At 43.7% G+C, this 24,845-nt stretch overlaps 1 protein-coding gene across 1 annotated transcript in view; it reads left to right on the forward strand.

Annotated features, from left to right (window-relative positions):
- KLHL18 (kelch like family member 18) overlaps positions 1–3,994 on the forward strand; it is a 130,526-nt gene extending 126,532 nt beyond the window's left edge. Inside the window, exon 10 of the mRNA XM_029588257.1 lies at positions 3,586–3,994. Coding sequence (XP_029444117.1) covers positions 3,586–3,972 — 387 coding nt within the window. The 3' untranslated portion in view covers positions 3,973–3,994. The remainder of the gene's footprint in view (positions 1–3,585) is intronic.
- Positions 3,995–24,845: the final 20,851 nt, after the last annotated feature.

Raw genomic sequence — 24,845 nt, forward strand, 5'->3', positions numbered from 1 at the left:
TAGCTCCTAATATGGAACCTGCCCATACTGTTATAAAATAAGGGCCTGATTTTAAAAAGCATTTATATGCTTAAAATTGGGTTTTACACGTGTAAATGCACTTTATCTTTGTAAGTGGGCTTTTAAAAATTGTTATATTATATGTCATTGAATTTTCCATAGGTTACTCATGAGTAAGTGCATTTTATGCGCGTAAATGGGTTTTTTAAATCACTATAATAGAATGTTACCTTTACATGTGTAACTCCTTTTAAAATTCCTCCTGAGGCAGTAATTTTAAAACATGCGTGTATATGGATGCGTGGCCAGATGCACTACAATTTTATATCCTGTGCACAAGTACATGTGCATGTTATAAAATAGGCCGTGCGCCTGTATGTGTGCACTCTGTTTTAAACGTGTATGCACACAGCAGAGAAATGTTGGCTTTGAGATGCGCAAGTGAGGGAATTTATAGTATGCGCATGTCCAGGACATGATGCTTTCACCAGTCCGTCCATCAGTTTGCCTAGTCTACAGCTAGGTCCTCAAGAACCCCCGGATTCCTTAGCTTGTACTCCCCCAGTTAACCCAGACCCAACTCAAGCATTTCATAGATGGCTTGGAATAGTTTTATTCAGACTTGCATCTCATCCATAGGAGAAGTAACTTTGCATTAAAAGGGACTTGGGCGTGTGCCCAGGCGTGTAGCTACACGCTTGCATATCTCTTGGCCCCGCCCTGGAATACCCATGCCCTGTCCACATCCGCCCCTTTGTTTCCCAGTGCGAGATATTCATGCAGCAGTACTTGTAAGCATATGTGGCCGGCTTATAAAATCAGGTGGCTGCAAATAAGCAATATGTGCGCATCCAGCTCCTGGTTTTGGCACGCGTAACCCTTTTAAATTCACCTTTAAGTGTATAGACTATGGATCCCTGCATTTAAAATAGGCTGTACTGAAACATTTGAACATACTTTTGAGGCAGTGATATGTAGTATTTTATAAGCTGTGTGGTTCCCAGTGCATGGTTTATAAAATGTAGGCATAACTTTAGAAGCACCTACTTATGCCTGTATGTGTGCAGAGTTATGCACGCAGTTGAAAATTACCTTGAAAAAAGTACAAAATAATGCAAGAAATAAAAACTGTAAAATATTAACAGCAAACTAATGCTGGTGCAGTATGTAAATGTACTACATCATGTCTTTTGTTGGTCCATTAGAAGGTGTCACGACCTCCTAGAACTATTCACTATAGTCTTGGGGTTATAAGAACAAAACCCAGTAAAAAGCTTTTGAACACTGTTGTTATAACACTGTTATTAGATTAAAAATCATACTCCTTGTTTTTTATCCATTTAGGGCTTTCTGTTTCTGATCTTTCTAGAATTGGTAAATGGCATTTCCTGCCTGTAAGAATAAATCAAATTTCTTTTTTTTTTTGTTTTTGTTTTAAATTATCCAAGTATTACAGACTGTTCTTTCTGCTACCTAATTTGTGACAAAGCACTTTTTTTTTGCTATTAGCTCAGAGTGGCCTGAAATGTCACAGAAATACCTGCTATCTAAAAAAAGGCAGAAAAAAAATAATTAAAATTGGTGGCATCCATTCTCTACCTGTAGATACAGTATAATGTAATTTTACTATACATCACAGCTTTCACACGCCTGTATCTTGGAAAGCTTTGCAATCACATATGGCATGCAAACAAGATGCTGTGCTGCTTTTTACTGTGAATAGATCAGGATAAAATGAGTATGTGTAGACAGAGGGAGAAGATGAGAATATTTTGAGAAGAGATTTAAAGTGCAATGGATGAGTGGGTAAGGTAAAGAGAGAGACAAGGGTCATTCCAGACAGAGTGTGCAACACATCAGAGAAAAATCTGCTAGGAGCAAGTTGATGGATGAGTTTATAAACCATGGGGTCCATATTCAGTTACTGGCCAGATTGCAAAGTTAATTGGATAAATTTATCTGGCTAATTTTGGGGAGAGATTCAGTGGTGCAGCCGCACTGTTGTATATAGATGGCTATGTTAAAGACAGTTGGATAAGTCTAGTTGAAAGCCACAATGAATATTCATGAGAGAAATGTGTGTGCACTCGGTCTCCAATGTATGCAAATATCTCCATACCTGGGGACTTTCTGAATTTCTTCCAGAGACTCGGAGAATTTGCATCAATTGCCCAGTCTCTGGAGAAACAGTCTCCCCTTCCTCAGTAAGTCTGCAGGGAACAGAAGAGGAGGGATGATTCTGGAGCAGATGCAACAGGCAGAAGGGCTGCAATAGACATCTCAGTCTGCAGCTCTGATTCCAGGACTTGGGACTCGCTCAGCTGAGGGCAGAGTGCGCGGGTCAGGGAGAAAGGAAGGGAAAGAATATTGGGATCATCCCTGGAGGGAAGAAAAATGGTGGTGGTGGGAGAGGGGGGAGAGAAGGAAAATGTGAATAAGTAGGGGGGTGGTGGTGGAAGAGAGAAAACTGATATGCATTATTCCTCTTCTCCCTAACCCACCATCACCACCTTGCTAATCAATAGCAGCCTCAGGGTGACCACAACTCCAAAGTTCGCACACTGTTTAGGAGTGCCCCCAGGGCATAGTTGAGAACCACTGCATTATATTAGTGTCGAGGGATTGTGATTTGGTAAATCAGGCTCTTGTACCAGGTGGTGTGTGAGCTACCTAACTTTTTTTTTTTTGGTTTCTTTTTACAAGGATTCTGAGGTTCACCCAAAGGTGCCTGGCCCCAGACTAATACGGGACAGTTTATAGGTCAGGAGGCTTGCAAACCAGTAGCTGACGCATTCGCTCTTCAGGGTCTTCTCTAGGTCTTTTGTACCACACACATGAAAATGGCAAAGGGTGGCGGAGGGGAGAGCAAATAGGGGAAGATGCTAGGGAGGGAGGTCCTGCGGAACTGCTGTGTGTGGGGGGGGGGGGGGGGGGGGGGAAGCTGTGGCTGTGTGCAGATGAGAGAGCAAGAGGAACACAAGGAGACCCGAGACTGATAAGGGAAGCCAAGGAGGGAGAAGCAGGGAAAGGGAAGGAAGAATGTGAGGGACTGATTCAGTATTGTGTGGGACCCACAGACCTGCCAGAAATCGCTGCTTTTGCACCCGTGTAAGTATCTTCCCGTCTCCTTTACCTTACCGTGTGGGTGGCACCTGACTGCATGAAAGGCACACCCGTGCCTGCACAGCGATTTGCAGCACACTCATGTCTGTCAGAAAAAGTGGATTGAATTTCTTTCAAACCCTCCCCCGCCCCTCAGATTGAAAAAATTCAGTGAGTATAAGTTGTAATATTTTTTTTTTGTCTGTCGCAGTTGGACTCTAAATTCCATGTCCTGATGTAACTTGTTTTTGTTGCGGAAGCTGAAGCGAGAGCTCCTTTTTGTCTTAAGGCTTCAGCCTGTAAATTGTTGGTAATCCTGAGAACTTTTCAGCTTCAGATCCCAGCATTGGTTGGCTCTGTGGAGGGAGGGGGCGGCTCCCAGCAATGACTGGAGAATAATAATGACGTCTGTGTCCCACTTGCACAGCATCAAGCTGCCGGCGTGCCGTGACTGTCGCCTCTCTCTCTCTCTCTTTGCTGCAGGTGGAGTACTATAACCATCACACGGCCACCTGGCACCCAGTGACCAGCATGCTGAACAAACGCTGTCGGCACGGTGCCGCCACCCTGGGCAGCAAGATGTTCATCTGCGGGGGCTATGACGGCTCGGCCTTCCTCAGCATCGCCGAGGTCTACAGTTCGATGGCCGACCAGTGGTATTTGATCGTCCCCATGAGCACCCGCCGGAGCCGGGTCTCCCTGGTGGCGAACTGCGGCCGCCTGTACGCCATAGGAGGCTATGATGGGCAGTCCAACTTGAACTCGGTAGAAATGTACGATGCCGAAATGAACCGCTGGACGTTCATGGCACCCATGGTGGGCCATGAGGGAGGGGTCGGGGTGGGGTGCATCCCCCTCCTCCCCATTTGACCGCGGCGGCGATGACGACGAGAGAGGGGTCGGCAGCTGGGGCCCTACGACAGTGGGGGGCGGGGGAGGTGGGAAGGTATAACGGAGGTGGTGTTGTAATGTGAAATCACAATCTGTGGTACTTCTCCAGGTGCTCATGGTTCTGTTCTGGGCTTGGGGGCAGCTTGTGCAAGACTCGTGTCCTCTTGCCTGTGTTACAGGGGGTTCCGCGCTCATGTTTTTCTCACATTGAGAGTCTACGATGACAGTATTTTTGTAGCTGCACAGCCCCTGTTTTGATCAGGAAAAAACCCCCCACAAAGAGTAAATGTGGCAACTGGCTTTGTCACGGTCCTAGTGCATGAGATTGTTTAACAATTCCAAAGGAAGATTATAGGAAAAAAAAAATTTTTTTTAATCTGTACTGAAGAGGATTTCTTGGGGTTTTTTGTTTTTTTTCATGTGGATGTGTTGAAATATCGGTATTTCAGCAACCGGCGTGAATTAGGCCTTAGGTTTGTTTTTTGTTTTGTTTTTTTTTAAGTGGGTATTTTTGAATTATTAATTTGTAATGTTATCACCAACTAGAAGGGAAAACTCATAGCAGCCATCCAGCTACTGGCACTAAACATTGTATTGACTAGGATAAGGGTTTGGGTGGTGTGCTGGAGACATTTCACCAAGTAGAAATAATCAGAACACTGCAGCATTAAATAGATTGCCCTCAGGATCAGTGTGGCCTTTCCTCGCAGTTGTGCTTCAGTGCAGGTCTAAAAGCCAGATGTTTTGACTGTCATTGGGTGCTGATTGAAGTAGTCATGCATTCAGACGACCCCTTCAAACAAAGCACAAACCTCATTAAAACACCCCTGGATTATAAAGGCAATATGAATAGAAAAGTATGGGTTGGGCCTTTTTGAGGATGATGTTCAAAATGGCTTACTTAGCTCCTAGATTTAGGCACCTGTTTTCAGCCAAACTTAGAATCCTAAGAGGTCAATATTCAGATAGATGGCGAGCGGACAAGTTATCTAACCAAAGCCAACTAGATAACTTGTCACTGATATGCAGAGGGACAGGTTTCCCACTGAATATATTCGGCTAAAATTATTTGGATGACTTTAGCCAGCAGAATATAAAAATCGGAAAACTAAATAAATACATTAACCAAGCATACTCAGGGTCATTTGTTTAAGTTATCCAGGTAAACTTATATTCAACATATAGCCATAAGTAAAAGTGAAAAAAAAAAAAGCCCTCGGGACTAGCAGGCTCAATTCTTCACCCTGCCACTGTCCAAAATAATTAAAAATCAGATTGAGGCACGGTGCCTCCAAACCCTGAAAAGAATTAGTCTGTCCAAGGCCCCTGCCCCACCATATGAAAGGCTGGCTCCAGGCCCCCACCCTCTCCACGCCCCCCCCCCAAATTTCCTGCAGTCACAGGGGTATTCAAATGGAGCAGGCAGTGTGGGGCTTGGTTTGCAGGTTGGGTGGAGAGGGTGGGATGGGGCCTAGGAGGAAGCTCAGAGCCAGCCTGAGATTTTTCATATGGGGAGGGGGAGCTTCGGGCTGCTGTGGCCCCTACATTCTTTAAATTCTTTTGGGGGTGTTGTAGGAGTGGGGGATCGTGCACTGTGCCCCAAGATGATTTATTATTATTTTGGGTAGTGGGGGGATGGGAGATTGGGCCTGCTGGTGTGGTGTGTGTGTGTTTTTTTATTATTTTTTTTTTTAAACTTAACTGGCTATATGTTGAATATAGCTGATTTAAGTTATCTGGGTACAGAGAGCTTTAGGACTGCTCTGTACCATGACCTGACTTATCTAGATAACTGAAAATTGGAGTTATTTGGATAAGTTATCTGGATAACTTAACCCTGCCCTGAAACATCTCCAGTTTATCCAGATACATTTTTATCTGTAATGACTTACCCAGGTAAAATGTATCCAGTTAGAGGGGCAGGAAATTTAAATCTTTGGGTTTGTCTGGGTAACTCAAGTTACCCAGATAAACCACTTTGAATAGGGAACTCCAGCTGAAAGTTCTCCTAAATTTAGTACCTACATTTAGGGTTTAAATGCAGGCCTGCTATTCATTTGCTTCTAACTTCGGTGCCTAGTACTGAAAATCCGTGCTAAGCACCTCACTTTGTTTCCTGCCCTCACTATTTCTCCATGACCGCCCACATTGTAGGCTCCTATATTTAGGAATCTAATGAAACTAGGAGCCTAAGTTTAGGTACCTCTTCTTAAATTTTCAAAAGGGCCAATTTAAGAGCTTAACTTCCAAAGTTAGGCATCTGAGTGCTTTAAATATAGCAGCCTCTTTGTAGTCCCAGGTTAGCCCAAAATAAATTAGTAGTAGCTACCTGGTTATATTCCTGCAGGAATTATATATCAATCATGGATGCCACATGTGGGCTATGTAGATTTCCATAAGAACATGTGAAGTGCCATGTTGGGTCAGACCAACGTTCGTTGAGCCCATTATTCTCTTTCCAACGGCGGCCAGTCTGAGTCTCAGGTACCCGGAAGATCTCCAATAGTTGATCTATTTCTTGTTTCTCATTCCCAGGGATTTGTGCTTGCATTCCCAAGTCTACCTGGCTACTAACTTTTTTCTTTTAGGAACTTGTCCAGTCCTCTTTTGAACCCCATTGTATTGCCTTGACCAGGTCCTCTATCAACAGATTCCATAGCTTGACAGTGCGCGGAGTGAAACAATACTTCCTACGATTGGTTTTAAATCTTCCAGTTGCTAGTTTCATGGAGTGTCATCTACTCCTATTGTTGTTTAAGAACATAAGAACATAAGAAATTACCATGCTGAGTCAGACCAAGGGTCCATCAAGCCCAGCATCCTGTTTCCAACAGAGGCCAAACCAGGCCACAAGAACCTGGCAATTACCCAAACATCAAGAAGATCCCATGCTACTGATGCAATTAATAGCAGTGGCTATTCCCTAAGTCAACTTGATTAATAGCAGTTAATGGACTTCTCCTCCAAGAACTTATCCAAACCTTTTTTGAACCCAGCTACACTAATTGCACTAACCACATCCTCTGGCAACAAATTCCAGAGCTTAATTGTGTGTTGAGTGAAAAAGAATTTTCTCCGATTAGTCTTAAATGTGCTACTTGTTAACTTCATGGAATGCCCTCTAGTCCTATGATCCAAAAGTGTAAATAACCGATTCACATCTACTCGTTCAAGACCTCTCATGATCTTAAAGACCTCTATCATATCTTCTCCAAGCTGAACAGCTCTAACCTCTTCAGCCTTTCCTCATAGGGGAGCTGTTCCATCCCCTTTATCATTTTGGTTGCCCTTCTCTGTACCTTTTCCATTGCAACTATATCTTTTTTGAGATGCGGCAACCAGAACTGTACACTTTCTGGACCATTGTTTCTCTCTTAGGGTGCTGCAAATTATAGAAATTGTAGCATTTGACCAGTGAGCTACAGTTCTAAGTTTACATTTGTTTTTTGTGGCTCTGAAGTAAAACCTCCAGGGCCTTTCTGTATTAGGAAATGGCATGCTACAGTGCATTCAGAAAGTATTCAAACTCCTTCACTTTTTCCACATTTTGTTATATTACATCCTTATTCTAAAATAGAAGGGGTAAAGAACCGTTCCCTATTTACCCATTCCACCCCACTCATGATTTTATAAATCTCAATTATGTGCCTTCTCAGTCATTTATTTTCTGAGCTGAAGAGCCCTAATCGTAGCCTTTCTTCATAAGGGAAGCTCTTCCGGCCTCTTTATCATTGGTGTAATACTGGTGTTTTCTATTGGTGAGAGTGCCTGAGGAGGAAGAAAGCAGAAACGGTTCAGATTTAATGAAAGAGCAAGTGTTTCAGAATACAGATGGCAAAGCATCTCAAGAGCCAGTATTCTGGTTCGTAGAGTAAAATTCAAGGTGCCTAATTCAGTCAATAGACGCACCTTTCCTGGTTGAATCAATAGTATCCAGGCAGATTGTGAGTTACTGAAACTTCCAGAGGGGGCTCTGCTGCTTCCGGAAGCATCCATTCTATGCTGGAACACCCGAAACAGTGACGTCCGCTTGTGCCAAACCATTACGAGAAGCTCCACTCTGTGCGGTTTCTCCACAGGTAAGTTCGAAGTGTTCGTGGTGGAGGCAAATAGCTTCCCGAGCAGCTCAGAAATAATTTCTGACCAGTGTTTCAGCCCAGATTTTCTGATATTGTTTCTCCCCAACTGCTTGCCTTGGCTGTCTGCTCTTCCACATCTTATGTTAAGGATGCAAAGCTGTTATTCACTATTTCTACTGTTAATGGCTTCAGGATCTCTAAAATACATCTTGCCAATATGATTGCATTTCTTAAATTTCCTGATAAGTGAATAGTTTTGCTTCTGATGCCTTCATAGGTTTTTGTCTCTTATTGCATGAGAGTAGAAATATTGGTGGCTGATATTTAGCCCTGCTTAGCCGGATAAATAGCGACTTATCCAGTGTCGGCCCCTTTGCCATTTATTACGACGGCAGTATACCATGAAGGATAGAAAAACTGAATTTGTTGGCCGATAAAGGCCACACGATTCTTCCGGTCTGCCCATTTATCCCTGTTGCAATCCCGTAGACTGTGCATGATTTCCAGTTTCACATTTACTTCCCAGGCTATTTTTGCATTCTGATCATGTTTTGACCTTTACCACTTCCATTATGAGGCTGTTACATGTATGCATCACTCTTTTTGAAGCGATATTTCCTTACATTACTTGTGCATTATGAATAACTTTGAGGTATTTGAATATTTGAATATTTCTACCCTATCCTTCCTGGTCCTCTAAGGTACACAGAGTTAGGTTCTCAGGGCTCAACAAGTAGGGCAGACTCTGCAACATTTTGCTAATCTTTCTTTAGATAGATGCTACACTGTATACATGATTTTGAAAAATATTTCCTCAAGTATAGGAAACAATATTCTAGATGAGACTTCATGAATGATTTGTACAGGTACATCGTCATCTTTTTTGTTTTTTTCTTTCTTCTGGTTATAGCTTTCTTCTGGCTCTTGCCATTGCCTTCTCGCATTGCATTGCAATGGTACGAACGCCCCAAGATCCCTCTCCCGTGTGATGCACTTCAGAACTTCAACTCCCATCACATATGTTCTGAGTTTCTGCATTCCAAATGCATGACTCTGCACGTCTGGGGTTGGTTGTTTTTTTTTTTTGCAATATTTTATGTATCCAAACTCTTGATCGTGGTTTGTTTGTTTTTTTCCCCACACCATCTGGAATGTGTACCCTTAGTGTAATGTACCTTTAATATACATTGGGCTGCATCATTATTTATCATGTCATTTCGCCAGCCATTGCTAGTCAACAATTTCCTATGTGCCAAAATCCGGCTGAGATCTGGTACTGAGGTTAAACCACACCTCTCCTTCCCTCCAGGTTTGTGCAGGAATTCGCAGAGTAGTGTCAGGCAGTACTGCATGGTGCCGGGTACATGCTGGCTTCACTAACTGCTATGCTGCTTCAGACAGCAACAGAGATCCCTCTTCAAGGTAAACTAGCTTGATTATAGGACTCACAGTCTAACCACTTACAGGTCGATACAGTAAAGTGTGCTCCGTCGGAGCGCACTGTCAGCCTGCTCTGGACGCGTGTTTTCCCTTACCCCTTATTCAGTAAGGGGAGGAAAACACGCGGCCCACCTGCGGCACCTAATAGCGCCCTCAACATGCAAATGCATGTTGATGGCCCTATTAGGTATGCACGCGCGATTCAGTAAGTAAAATGTGCAGCCAAGCCGCACATTTTACTCTAAGAAATTAGCGCCGACCCAAAGGTCGGCGCTAATTTCTTCCGGCGCCAGGAAAGTGCACAGAAAAGCAGTAAAAACTGCTTTTCTGTGCACCCTCCGACTTAATATCATAGCGATATTAAGTCGGAGGTCCCCAAAGGTAAAAAAAGTAAAAAAATAAAAATAAATTTGAATTCGGCCCGCAGCTGTCGGGCCGAAAACCGGACGCTCAATTTTGCCGGCGTCCGGTTTCCGAGCCCGTGGCTGTCAGCGGGCTCGAGAACCGACGCCGGCAAAATTGAGCGTCGGCTGTCAAACCCGCTGACAGCCGCCGCTCCAGGCCAAAAGGAGGCGCTAGGGACGCGCTAGTGTCCCTAGCGCCTCCTTTTCCTCGTTTGCACCGCGTCGCCTCATTTAAATACTGAATCGCCCGCACCGGCGAAGGGCCGGTGCGCGCGCCGGGAGAGCAGGCGTTCGTCCGCTCTCCCGCGGTCTTACAGTATCGACCTGTTAATGGGCTTAAAACTTACTGGCATTTGAGCTTGAGAGTTTCCCTGCAGTGAGAAATCACAGGTGGCTATAAAGCCATTTGTGAGACTGTTTGCAGAAAGATGTTCTAATGAGCTTTGGCTTAAGTTGGTCTTGCTGTGTGCCTGATGACCCTCTGGTTTTTTGCTCTGAGCATTCAAGTGTAGGGCAAGGATTTCATTGCATCGCAGTGTATTGAGTAGCGTGGCTTTCATGATGGGTTTATGGGTGTCAACACAGTGCTGTTGGTTTAACAGATTAATTTTATCCAGCATTGGGCAGCCATAAGGGGGAGCTTTTTCACCACTGTTGGGCTGTTAGGAGAAGACACGGCAGCACAATCATTTAAGAAAAGAAAAAGAAACTGGGCTGCAACCTAAACTTTCTAGTTAATGCAGTTAGGGCTGGGGCTTTGTCCCAGATGTCACCTTGGTTATGCGACTTGATTCTGGTGCTTAGGAAAATCTCCACACCTTCCTGGAAAATGTCATCCAATGTACATTGGTGGGATGTTGCAAAAATGGGTGCCCGGTGGAGCCAGCGGGTTTTGCGAGCTTTTCTTCCCAACACTCCAAAACAAAAAACAAACAAACCAGAAGCAGGGTAATAGATCCGTAAAACGTTTTATAATACAATCTCCTAAGTGCAAACAGCAGCACTAGCAAAGATTCCTCAAATAAACAGCATCCAAGTTTCTTTTTTTGCTTCCACTTTTGGTCCTGTTTCTTTGTGCTAATATATTTTCCATAAGTTGTTTTGGGTTTTGTTTTTTTTTTCCCACCACTTTTTAAATTGAAAGGTATGCATCTCTTATTGTGGCTGTGTTCCCCCCTCTGCAGTTGTCCATACTGATTTCCTGTATCAGTTTAAGGCCCCGCTATACTTAAGTAAACGATGCTGGCAGTGCTGTGTTCAGTTCGCTCTCCAGACCAGCCTGGGGGAGAGGGAGTCCTCATCACTGCACAATGGCAGCATGAAGTGGCTGGATTTAGGGGGGGTAGACAACACTTATCTGGCTAAGTTACAAGGATATTTAGCAGCATGGCCATGCCGCTGAATATCCGTGTACAAGCAATACTTAGCCGGATGTGCTCAATAGCAGGCCTAGACTTGGCCGGTTAACTTATCCGGCTAAGTATCAATATCACGACTTAGCTGGATAATTTATCTGGCTAAGTAAGTAGCACTGCCCCAATCCACCCGCTCACAAAGTTCTCCGGCTGACTTATCCAGCTATCTAGCAGCCGCTGACCATAAGCAGATACTCAACTATCTGCCGTATGAATATCGGCCTCTGGGTCTATAATTGTAGGCCCCTAAAAGGAGCACTGGTGCACGACCCCCAGCTGAGGACTGTTGCTGCAGTGACTTGGCCAAATGAGTTAGGAGGGGAGATAAAATAGGGGGCACATCCATGAGTAGTTGCAAATGAAAGTTCACTATGCCAGATCCCATCCCCGGTTCCAATTTGAGCTTGGAAGCCCAAAGAAGCAAGACGAAACTGTTGGTCCCCAGAGCCTCCCCCTAAACAAAACAAAAAAAATACTGGGAGTGACTAAGTGGGAGGGGCTTTCAAATACTCTTGAACACTAACATTGCCTCAGGAGTGAAATGTACATTGGAATAAAAATACAGAAAAAAAATAATTTTGAATCATCCCTTTTAATCGTGTTTCAAAATGTTTTCAAAGCATATCGCATTCCCAAGAGAATGCAAAAATACGCCTTTACCATAAGTAGAATGGGAAGGGATGAGACCTGTCACGAGTCTTAGGGTGCCGGCCATGAATTTTCTTGCTTGGCTGTGATCCAAAGTGTGGAGTGCATGACTTCAGAGGAGTGGCTGGAAGCAGGGCCGGCCTTGGCACTCGTTTGCATCCTGCGGTTGAATGGGAAGTCCTGTCCCCCCATCCCCCCCCTCCGAGCGCCCATAGCGGTGCCCTGTCTGGTCGGACAGTCTTAAGGTCGGCCCTGGTTGAAAGGAGATGGAGGAGTTAATCTACCAAACAATAAAGGTGTAAGGGTGGTATTGGTTTGTTTGTTTTTTAATTAACACTTTGGTGCCGGAATCTGTATTTTTGGCGTGTGGCTGATTGCCAGGGCCACTATGAAATGGAAGGAAATTTCCTAAACATTCTGTAGAAGTCGAGGTCAAGAAAAAGGTTATAAATGATACATTATTAGACAAATGGAAAGGCATTACCTATAACTTTATATTTCCAGATGGACTAATGTGGAAACCGCACTACGTAACTAAAAATTCTGGCTTGATTTAGACCCAATGTTTTTAAATGTTATCATCTTTAGGGTTGCTCAAGCTAGGATCGCTCTTCCCCTCTCTCCTTACAGTTAGGGCTGGGGGCAGTCTCATTCTTTCCAGTCGTGTTTTTGGCGGCAGTGAGGATGGAGAGCCTGGAGCTTGGTCTTTGACACACAAAACTGTGAAGCTGCCAGCGACAGGAAAAAAAAAAGCATTCTAAGAAAAAACCCAAAAGGCACAGGTGCAAGAGAATATGGCAAACCCCAAAAAAATTCAGAGAAGACCGAGAAGTGTCCAGTTTTGCAGGTTTACGGGGCCCAAACCTTTCCCAGTGGTCCAGCTCAACAGTAACGGTATTAAGTCTCTCTGCACACCTGTCTGTCCTTCAGGAGCAATGGTCCTGCTCTCCTGCTTTTTTGCTCTTTCGGCCTTTGGCTTTTGATTACTTCCCCCCAGGCAGTTGGGAAACTGTTTCAATTATTAAAGCAAATCAGACTGTAATGCTAAACCCCAGTTTCAAATTCGGTGGGGGGAAGTGATAACTCGGTTTTAACATCTGGCTAGCAATTAAATAATTAAAGGGGCCTGGACCTTGCACAGCGGACACAGAGCTGCTATGAGGGAGATTTTGTAACTAATGAGGCAATTATGTGCACAAAAAGATCTGTTTGAAAATGAACCCACCAAAGGTACCCAGACAAGTTACAGCTGCTATTTGGTGTGCACAAGGTTTTTTTTCTTGAATATTTATGCGTGCACTTTTAAAATCAAATGTGCTAATCCCACCCAGACTCCGCCCCCCCCCCCCGCTCAATGTGGATAAAAGTGTACGCAGAAAGGCATTTTAGCCACAGAAGCCCCAGGCAATTTTGCAACAAGCCCTTTACACGCGCAATCCACCATATTGTGCGCATAAATAGCTTTTAAAAATGTACCTCCATGGGATCTCACGCTCTCGTTTTTTTTCCCAAGAGACCTCAGCGTGGAGGTACTTTTAAAGCGATAGGACTGGAACTGTTCCGCCGCCTTTTCTGCTAGAGGCGGGCAAAGGACTTATAAAACTCCTCCCCGCCACCCAGGTTCTCCGCTGGCGTGCACATGTCCTGCCGTATGCGTGCAATCCTGTGTCTGTAGATGAAATAACTGTGTTAAGATATTGAACTTGAGCCTGTGTATGTGGGTGTCTATACAGAACAATGCATTTATGAATGTATGAATATTATTTAAATGGGTGGGTATACTATACAGTATTTGTATGGATGTGTAGGTATATATATGTATATATATATATATATATATATTGTTTTGTGTGTGTGTGAGGAAGAAAATGTCATTCTGTGGTCAGTACTGTTGAGAAATCTTGAAACAAAAACTGAAATTTTGCAACATATACACAAGCAAAACAATAAAGGTTTGTGGTCTTGCAGTATGGAGTGCAATTCTTTGGTCTGTTTTACACATCTGGGCATATTTCATAAAAAAAAATAATAATAATAATAATAAGTGAGGCTGCTGGATTGGATTTGTCTCGCTCCTATAGTTGGGTGCATTTTGAGGGGAAATGTTTCTGTGTTAGGTTCTCAGCCTTATGTTGAAACCCCAGGCTCTTCAGGTGCCAACAAGCTTCGCTTCATTCAGACTTGGGGATAACAACCCAAATACACCAGGCTCATTTCTTCTTCTTCTTGGGCTGTATCTTCAAGCTTTAATGTTAGGCGATTCGCATTAGCAAGCGGTGGCTTGCACCCAGGGGCCAGTTCCAAGGTCCTCACATCCCAAGCGGTCGCAAATAGATTTAATTCCAGTGTTCTCGGTGCTCGCGAATAAATCCAAATATCCAGCATGGGCCCATTGAACTTCGCGGAGCTCACGCTCCGGGTCTGGCACCCCCTGGCTGAATAGCCCTTGAGCTGCTGGGAACCATCTTCTGTACACCCCAGCAACTCTTTTTCAAGGACCAGCCTTTCCCCAGAGGTGTAGGATCCGCTGGTTCTCCCAGCAGGGTCGGTGCAAAGTTTCCATCTTTGTAAGCTTACTTTGCTAAGTGCCCTCTAGTGATTTTCGAAGGCAAAGAGCTGGCCAGTGGTTCAAGACCTACCAGCAGCCAGCCCTGACTACTGCTTCATACTGGTTCTTTTTTTTTATTCATGCAAGTGATGAGACTGATGAAAAAGTTTTGAACTGCAGTTTTGTTTTGGTTTTTTTTCATTGCCAACATCCCCCTGTCCGTACTTGTCAGTCACTTCTCTTTTTTTTTTTTTTTTATTCTTTATTTATGAATTTTCAACAAATTAAAATTCACATTATTCTGTTTCCAATAACACATTGAAATTTTAAGGAAAATAAGGAACATAAACATTTTTTTTTACATTACTAAAAATTAAAGGAAAATAAATTTATTCCTTATTCCCCAATTACCAAACCATATAGGGGTCCAAAGAGCAGACCTAACTTAATCACTTTAAAAGGAAAAACGCATTCCTAAACAGGTAAGACGAAAGAATACTCAGATCTCTTTAATTCCTACTACTTTAACTGGAAGAGTCCATTACTTGACCCCGACCCTGAATTCTACGATCTTCCAGGAACCTTTCCAGTTCTGAGGGGTCATAATAGACATATTTTACTCCGTCTACCCTCATAATGCATTTGCATGGGAATCTTATTATGATCTGGATTCCAAAAGTTCTAGCTAAATTAGCTAACATAATAAACTTTTTTCTACGTAATTGAGTATCTTTTGCTACATCCGGGTAAACCCATAGCTTCTGACCTAGATATAAGATGGATCTATTCTGCATAAAGAGTTTTAAAATTTTATCCTTTTCTATAGAGAGGGCAAATTTTACTATTAGTGTTCCCCTTTTTTCAATCTGGTCACTAAAAGAAGTTTCTATGAGCTCGGTAATATTCAAAGTATTTTCCTGTGGGGGAATAGTTAAATTAACATTTTGATTTCTTTCACCCAGAAAATATGCATTAATTATAGATGGAAATTTATCTGATGGAAGGGACAAAACTTCTATAAAATAGTTCTTAAGCTGTTCTATGGGTGAAATCATCTTACATTTAGGGAAGTTTACAAACCTTAAATTAGGATAATGTACCACATTTTCTAAATTCTCAAGTTTCCTTGCCATAATACTTTCCCCTTTTATTATAGATGTTTGCACCTCCTTTATTTTACTTATCTCTACTTCAACTACTTTAAGAGTAGTCCCATTACTTATTACCTTTGGGCTTAATCCCTGCAATGTAGTCTGTACATCTTTTATGTTAACATTTAAATTTTCTACATTTTTTTGTAAAGACATAATGGCTGTCCATAGCATTTCCAATGATACTTTTTTTGGATCCCCAAGATCTGGATTAGGGGCAGATGAAGTGTGCAATAGTTGAGCCAGTTCCTGTTCTGAGGCATTTCCAGGGGGAGGGACAAGTGCACAAGCTCCAGCTATCGTAGTAGTTCCAACTAGTTCACCAGATCTTTGATCCAATCGCTGGGGTAGTGGGCATTCCCACTTCCCTCTTGCCTTCCCTGCTGGATCTTCATGAACTTCCTCTAACGGGCTAACCAACGCATACACAGTCCGTAGTATTGGGGAGCCTTGATCATAAATACCAACAGGGATCGTTGGTGGGATTGGTGTCATTGGAACCCCGGGACTAAGGCTCACTTCTCCCGACACGGGAGATATCTGCTCAAAATCTTCACTTGTAATGGGACACTCCGGGGTTACATTTTCCGTGCGAGAGTAAAAGCCAGTCAAGGTAGTTTGTAAGGGGCCTAGTCTGGCAGGGGTAGAGGCATCCTGCCTGACTTTGCCTTTTCTCTTAGTATGAGGCATTTGTCAATATTATATATATAACACCTTGTGGAAGTTACTCACTCTTTCGTCGCCAATATATAGGTAGGAGGATGAGAGTCAGCAATTTATCGGCTTAGTTGGAATCAGCCTACCAGCCTGTAGTGAAGCGCACGACTCGAACCGCCGCCTATGCGACACGCGCCGACGGCGACGGGCGCCGATTTGCTCCTCAATTTAAGGAGCGGACGCTCCACTGGCGTCACTTCCGCCTCCTTTAGAGTCCCGGGAACCGGGTCTCTGCTGTACCGGGGTTTACCCTGGTTGTTGTCGGGTCAAAAGCAGCAAGTGATGGCAGGACTGGTCGCCCCTCTCTCCTCCAACTCGGGCCCCCGTCAGTCACTTCTCTTTCACGTTGAGCTGCCTTGCTGTGCATGTGTCATGCTTAAATGCAACATGGAAGGAAACTGCTTTAAAAAAAAAAAAAAAACAAACAAAAAACTTTTAAGACAGCCTACACACAATTTTCTTTGAATGTCAGAGGAGTGATTCTCCCTTATTTTGTACAGCGGATTGACTCCTGTCCAGCCTCGTAAATAACCCTGCACTCTGTCAATTGATCTTCAGTAAGAATCAGTTGAGGGGAGAAATCAAGGATTAGTGTGGAACCCAAAATTTCTAAAGCAGATGATATCCTCCTAGGTGTGTGTTAAATATATGTGTGTGTTGTATCTTTTTCTTCTACGTGGGGCAGGGCTGATTGCTTTCCAGCAGTATAGAGCTCTCCTTAAGGACATATTGTAAAATCTGTTGGTAATAGTATGCTAATTTCTGCTGGATGGGGTAAGGTAGGGGGGGGGGGGGGAGAAGTGACTTAAGAGCCTCTAAAGGTTCAGAAACTTCCCAGAAGTGAACTTAAACTTGAGAAGCTACTTATGATTCCTGTGGGACCTCTGTGCAGCCCTAACAATAGGAGGACCCCGTACTTTTAAGGAGATGGGCCAAGTAGGACATCTGCAATCACCCAGAGGGGGGAGGGAGTACATCTGGTCCTTTCAATGATTTGAAATGTGGGGAAAGGAAGCAGGGTTCCCAGGAGTGTGACAGATAAGCGTTAATAACAATGCTAGACTTCTCAGAAACTGGCCAGCCTGAGCCCTGCCTTCCCCTGCATCTGTCCCTCTTGGGATGTAGGGATGTGTGAATGTGGTGCACTCCCTCTCCTCCCCTCCCTTCACTCTCAGCCCCATTCCTTCACTTTCTCCTCCTCCTTACTCTCACCCTCTTTCCATCCTCTCACCCATGTTCTCACCCACCTTGTGTGTCGTCTTGGTCTTCTATGGTTGGATCCTGGCCTCCCCACCAGCGACTCTCAGTGGCGTGGGTCAGCCAGCTCCTCTTTCACTAGTGAAGCCTGGTGTTGCTGCCTGCGGCTCTTCTCAGTGTTGCAGGTCGCCCGTTTCCTCTTCATTGGTGAGGTCTGGGAACCCCCATTTGCTTTTCTGTTATTGCCACGGTCCTGTGTAATCTTTAGCTTACACTGACGGGGCTGGGAAAATCTACCAGCTTTTCTACTACTGACCCCACGCATGAAAAGAAAAACTAAACTAAATTCCTCCATGAGACAGATCTGACCCGTGGAAGGAAAGGAATGGCAGGCCAGAAAAACAGACTTAGCTGGCTGGGTCCTGTGGCCTATGGGCTGCTTTTGTGGACCTCTGACTTACATTCCTTGAAGGTGACATAGGATAAGGAGGAATGTGCCCGAGCTGTAAGTCTGCCAATCCCCCACTGACCTCATCAGCCATTTTTGGAGCCACATATGGACAATCATGGAAGACAATTGTCCTCGACTGGAATGCGTTGTCCGTGGCAATGGGAGATGTTACAAATCCAATAGACAAAAACAGGGATTACACTTGGAAAACAAACATGTTCTAAAATTAAAAATGAAAATTACAAAGAAATATGGAATTGCTGGGTGTGAGAGAACCCATGCTGTGGAAATGTTTCTAGGAATCACAGCTACTTGAATATATAGATACAAGCCGTTAAGCCCGTTAAAAAGGGCTACATTAAATTTTTTTTCAGTCCATTTTCGAACACAGCACCCTTCTACACTTTTTCTCCCTCACTCCCCCTTCCCCTCGTTCACTCACCCTCTTCCCTCCACTCAGTCTTACTCACCCTCTGTCTCCCACTGCCTCCCTCCCCTCACTCTCACCTCCCTCCCCTTCCCTCAGTCACTCCCCACCCTCTCTCAATCCCATCCCCTCTCCCTCAGCCCTCCTCCACTCCCTTTTTCTCTGCTCCACAACTTCTTACCCTTCCACTTACTCACATCCCTGTCTCTCACCTCCCCCTCATTCTCCCCCCTCTTCCCCCTCATTCTCTCTCTCCCCTCCTCCTCCCCACCTCTCCCACCCACCCACTCACTCTCTCCTCCCTCCCTCCCTCCCACACACTCCTCCCTCCCACCCACTCACGCTCTCCTCCCTCCTTCCCTCCCACACACCCACTCTCTCCTCCCTCCCACCCACTCTCTCCTCCCTCCCTCCCACCCACACACCCACTCTCTCCTCCCTCTCACTCACTCCCTCCCTCTCACTCTCTCCTCCCTCCCTCCCTCTCACTTTCTCCTTCCTCGCTACTGGCCGCCGCTCCTAGTCGCTGCCACTCGACGCCGCCTGACGCTGCCATGTTGATATCCAGCTGATGCTCGCTGAGACCGACGTGCTTGCCCGCACATGCGCAGTAGAGCTGCTCTCTACTGCGCATTTGCGGCACGTCTGTCAAGCTTCGTTTATTAGGTTGATAGTTGTCAGTTTTAGCTTCCATGCTGTAAATTGTAAAAACTCAGTGAGGTGAAAGTGGTATGGAGACAATTATCTCTTTTAGTACAGTATGATGTGCTTGCTTTCAAAGCACTGCAAAGAGAAGCTACCTATTTTCCATCCTTCTCCACTACCCCTACACCATGAGAAGCTCTTAACTTGGATTTGAAGTTAACGCTTGGCAATAGCCATGTACATCTATTGTTTTTAGCTCCTTGCCACCAACACACACACCCTGGCCACTTCCTCCCTGAACAGCCTGAATTTTGCCTGAAAATGGCAGAATTGGAGTGTTATGGTCACCATATGTCACTTGACCACTAATGTTTTTCTTCCCTCATGTTTAGCTTTGCACTCAGTTTAATTCAATAACTTTAAATTGAAAAATCAGACCAAGGGTCCCCAAACTGGCCCACAGTGACAGCTTCAGGGAGGAGTGGTGGGTCTGGCCTTGGTGTCTGTGAGCTTCTGCTCTCACACTATCTGCGCCAAGATCGCGAGCACATTCAGAACTTACGGCCAGCACTTCCTCTCCTCGCTGAGCTCATGAGAGCCTGTGCTCTGAGCGCTGCCAGCTAGAGGGAAGAGACCGGTGCAGGGTGAGGATCGGGCTGCAAACTGAAAGCTTGTCAGTGGGATAGAGGCTGCATGGTGCACTGACGTGGGAGTTAATGCCTGCCCGACATCCTCTACCTCTAGTGCGTTACTCTAAACAGTCTGTTCACGCAGCCCCTGTTATCCCTGATCCTGCAGCCCTTTTCTGGGGAAGGCAGTGAGGCAGGCTTGCCATCTTCCAGGAAATACAGAAATCTTATGTATAGTCTATGTGCCACACCTCTGGGAGCTTCCCCCCCCCCCCCTTGTGCCCAGTATCTGGCCCCTGCCTCTCCCCCTTCCTCAGCATTTCAAATCACCAAAAGGGTTCCCCCACTTCCCCATGCTGAGCAAACTTCAAAGGGAGCTCCTCCACCTTAGCGCTCTCTGTGATTTGAAATGTTCAGTGTGGCCCGTCTTGCCAAAGTTTAGGGACCTCTGGGCCAGATTTTAAAAAGCATTTACATGCATAAATCTGGGTTTTACGCATGTAAATGCACTTTACTCGAGTAAGTGGGCTTTTGAAAATTGCTACAATATATGCCATTGAATCGTCCATAGGATTTACTCGCATAAGTGCACTTTACATGAGTAAATGGCTTTTGAAAATTGCTACAATAGTAGTTACATTTATGCGCGTAACTCCTTTGAAAATTACCCCCTCTGTGTATTAGACTATAAAATCAATTAACATTTTTAGGGCAGCTTTCCTGCAGTGTGCAAAAGTCTCCAGGCACTTTTTTTTTCTCTTTGAAAATTGGGTTGGACAGAGCGCATAGACCCTCTCCTGCTACTTGTGCGAGTGTATTTTCCAGCAACCCCTCCCTGACTTCACTCCTGGGAGCGCCTCCTCTTGCTGTGTAAGAGAACACATGTCACTGGCATTGTGGACAGAGAGGACCCTGCAATTTTCACCCTTGAAAAGGTGAAAGTATTGAGCATTCTAAACTAATCTCTGGCAAACAAGCAAATTCAAAAGTTTTAAAGTGTAATAAAAGATTAAATAAATGGTTTAAAAAGTTCAAAAACAGTGATTTTAGTGGGGAGTATGGAGAGAGGCTCCTTTATAAGTTACAGCCACTGGGAAGCACCCTGGTGAACCCAGCATTAAACAAATTAAAATATCTTAAATAAAATTCAGCTTTTCAGGATTTTGTCAGTGTTGAGTCTTGTTTAGGGGTTCCAGTGACCTGATCACATGAGGAGATTGGGGACAAAAGTGATTTTAAGGGAGGAGTTATACCCGTTTTTCCCATGGGGTCCCTGGGATTAAAAGGTGATTAAAATAGCTAATATGGATCTGAAAAAACAGGACACTTGTAACTTTAATTTGGAAGCTAATCTGAGAGTTTTGTGTGATTTTGTGCTGTGGAAGTGGAGTTTTTATTGGTTTTATTTGACTAATTTTCCTTATTCATTTTAATGGGCGATGAAAAGTGTGATTTAAAATAAGATTGGTCCAACTCTTGGAGAAAAGAAAAAAAACTTCTTAAACTATTCCCTAGGCAATGCCATAGTAACACTCTAACAATACTAGACCATCTCAGTGTTTATGCAATTCAATTAAGTGATCAGGTCTACGTAAAAATATTAAGTGAAAGCAGAGGAAGACTTAAAAATAAATTATCTAAAGAGAATGTTTTGAACTAGTTAAAAATTATTTTTGAAGATGTTTTCCGTAGCCAAGGGGCTTTTAAGTGGGTACATCACAGGCGTAAGGTTCTCTTCTGAGTATTTCACTGATCATGTTGTGAAACTGCAGGCAGAGCTGCTGGAGATTGAGGGAGAGAGACCTGGTTGCCGAGTTCTGCTTTAAGTGGAAAAGCATCCAAAACAATTAGAAACACTCGGTTAATGTATGAAAATGCATGTAAGGGGTGTTTGTAACTTTATTGATGACAGAGGTAAGAATTAAAGTACATTTAATTTCATAGTTGGTCCGTGGAGTTTACCAGCTTTGATAATTAAGTGATTGTGAGGAAGAGTGGTTGGTGAGATGATTCTGAATTTACATAACTGAAATACATACTACCCTCAGCAATATTATTTCAGAGAGTCCCACAGAATTCAAATTGCAGACACTCTGCCTGTACGTAATGATACTCAGGTTGCATACACAATACCTGTAGATAAATGTACTTCTGTGTTGTTTCCTTAGAGGAAAATTATTTTAAATAATTCGGAATGTAGAAATCCTGTAACTCGTACCTGTCTTACTGGCAAATTGATCAGGAAGATAATAAATAGTGAGAGAGGTAAGTGTGGAATATGTACGAGAGGGAATAGTCCTCATTTATTGTCTTACTCTATAAGTTCTTACAAAGAAATTGGCTGTAACATAATATCCAAGCTAAGCCTCTAAATATAATTAGGGCTGATACAATTATCTTTTGATTTTTATTAGGTCTCCAATCTCACAGGTCGATACAGTAAGGAGCGGTAGGAAGAGCTGCGTTAGTGACGGGCGCACCCGCGTTTGCCGCACACACAGTCCGGCTCACCTACCGCTCGATACTCTATTAAAATCGCATGCAAATTCAAGCCGCGTCCAACACTCGTCCAACGCGTGTCCATGAAGCGCAATCCATTTTACTGTATAGGTGCTTTACACAGCGCCTATACAGTATCCTGGGTGCACTGGTACCTGTCATTTCAAATGTCATTTCAAATGACATTTGAAATGACAGGCACCAGGAAGTGGATCCCAACTTTAACCAAAGAAAACCTAAAAACCTAAAATCCCCTCCTCCCGAAGTGACTCAACATGTAAAATATGTGAATAAGTGTAACCAACTTATTTTTGTTTCTTTTTCAGCCCTTTCAGCCTTCTCTGCCGTCCTCCGGAGGGGGTAGCCGGCGGCGAAAGCAGCTTCCAGCGGCCCCCGCCGGCAAAGATGGATGAACGCACGCCCGTAGTGCACGGGCGCTCAAGCCAGCGAAAGCACATGGACGGGCATGCGTGACGTACGCCGTGACGTCATGCATGCACGTTCATGTGCTTTCATTGGCTTGAACGCCTGTCAGTTTGGGCGCTCTAGCCAGTGAAGCGCATGACGTCACGGCGTACGCTTCGCTGAATAGAGCGCCCAAATTGACGGGCACTCAAGCCAGCAAAAGCACATGAACAGGCGTGCGTGACGTCACGGCGTACGTCACGCATGCCCATCCATGTGCTTTCGCTGGCTTCAGCGCCCGTGCACTATGGGCGTGCGTTCGTCCATCTTCGCCGGCGGGGGCCCTGGAAGCAGAGAAGGCTGAAAGGGCTGAAAAAGAAACAAAAAGTAAGTTGGTTACACTTATTCATATATTTTACATGTCGACTTGCTAGGTTTCTAGGTTTTACATATTTTACATGTCCAGTCGCTTCGGGAGGATGGGTTTTTAGGTTTTCTTTTGGGGGAAAGTTTGCCATCTACCCTTACCCCTGCCTCTAACGCAGGGGTAGGGGTAGGCGGTAAATTAGCAGGTTAAATGCGCGGCTAAACTGCAGGTTAAAAAGGCGATAGAAGGGGCGTGCGTTACTGAATGGGGGGAATAGCTAATCCGATCGTTTACATCTCATATACATGCCGCGGACGGAAAGGGGTACCCGTTGATTTAAAGAAGCGGTAAGGATGGGTTAAAAGGGATAGTGAATCGCGGGTTGGGCTAACGCGGCCAAATTGTGAGTAGAAAGCGGGTTAGAAGCAGGTTAACCGTGGCCGCACTTTACTGTATCGGCCTGTCAATTAGATATTGAGACACATACTAGCAACATTGTAGGCTGTGGAAGATTGAAAGTATGAGGAATTCCGTATTGTTGATTTAATTTGAGTTAGCACAATAGGTAAACCATTGTATCCTGAGATTTCCTGATCAAGAATGGCAGTCCGGGTCCAGTCGACACCATCAAGCAATGCACTGTAATCATCAATAACAAGCCACGAAAGCTTCACTTCATTCCTGGGTCTGCATTCTCCAACCAGTGTTCACAAGCTGCGCTCTCAAAATTTGTTATCCAGAAATAAAATAAAGTTTAGTGCGCACCAACGAACTGTGACAAAATTTGGTTAATTGCACTAGTAAGCTAGTTTGACACATATACAAATGAGATTGTAGTTGGTCATTGAAGAGTTAAATAAGGTTAAAAAAAACTTCATACTGAAGGGGAATCCTGGAGAATTCTAGCATATCCTGAAGAGCCTGTAATGATAAGAGGTTAATAGAAAGAATCAGAATCTCTTGCTTTAGAGTTGAAAATACAACACTTGTTCTCATTATAAAAATGAGTAAGAAAAGTGCTTATCTAATAGTAACTTGATGAGAATTAATTCTTGCAAAGGTACCAGTTTCTGTTCAAAAAAAACTTTGTTAAAAAAAATTAGAGTAAGAGGAAAATGTGTTTTGTACATCACAAGTATAATATTTCTCACTGAAAATACTGGAACAATTGAAATGTTTATTCTTTTCAATAATTGCACTTGTTTCCAAAGGTGAGGAACCTGAAACGTTATCCATTTTCTAGTAAAATAAAACTATTCTTCAATTAGAGAAATGCCTTTTTTTTTTTTTTAATTCTTTATTTATAATTTTTTTCACATTCTTACAGACAAGAAATAAGCTTATAGTATAACACTTCAACTAAATAATAATAATAAAAAGGAAATCTAGCTTTCAATATAAGCCATTCTTCTGTATCACTTTTTTAAGGCAAACAAAGACCACAGAGATTTAACAGGAGCATACAAAGAAAATTCTAAATTAAATTTATAGGAAGTTTAGCAGAATCCCTTTTGTATATATATACACCTCAGTTGACTTGGGTATCATTATTCTCATTCTTACATTTATCTATAAATTCCCTCAGATGTACTGGATCAAAATATACGTACTTATTGTTTTTAAATGTAAAAGTACATTTACAGGGATATTTAATTACCACTTGGATCCCCAAGGATTTTGCCTCTTGTGACATTTCTACAAACTTTTTCCTTCTTATCTGGGTTTCCTTCGTAAGATCTGGGTAGATCCATAATTTTTGATCATAAAACTTTTTTTCACGATTCTGAAGAAATATTCTTAAAATCATGTCTCTATCCATTTCATTTACGA

The sequence above is a fragment of the Rhinatrema bivittatum genome, chromosome 2 (assembly GCF_901001135.1).
Source record: "Rhinatrema bivittatum chromosome 2, aRhiBiv1.1, whole genome shotgun sequence".
NCBI classification, from domain to species: Eukaryota; Metazoa; Chordata; class Amphibia; order Gymnophiona; family Rhinatrematidae; genus Rhinatrema; species Rhinatrema bivittatum.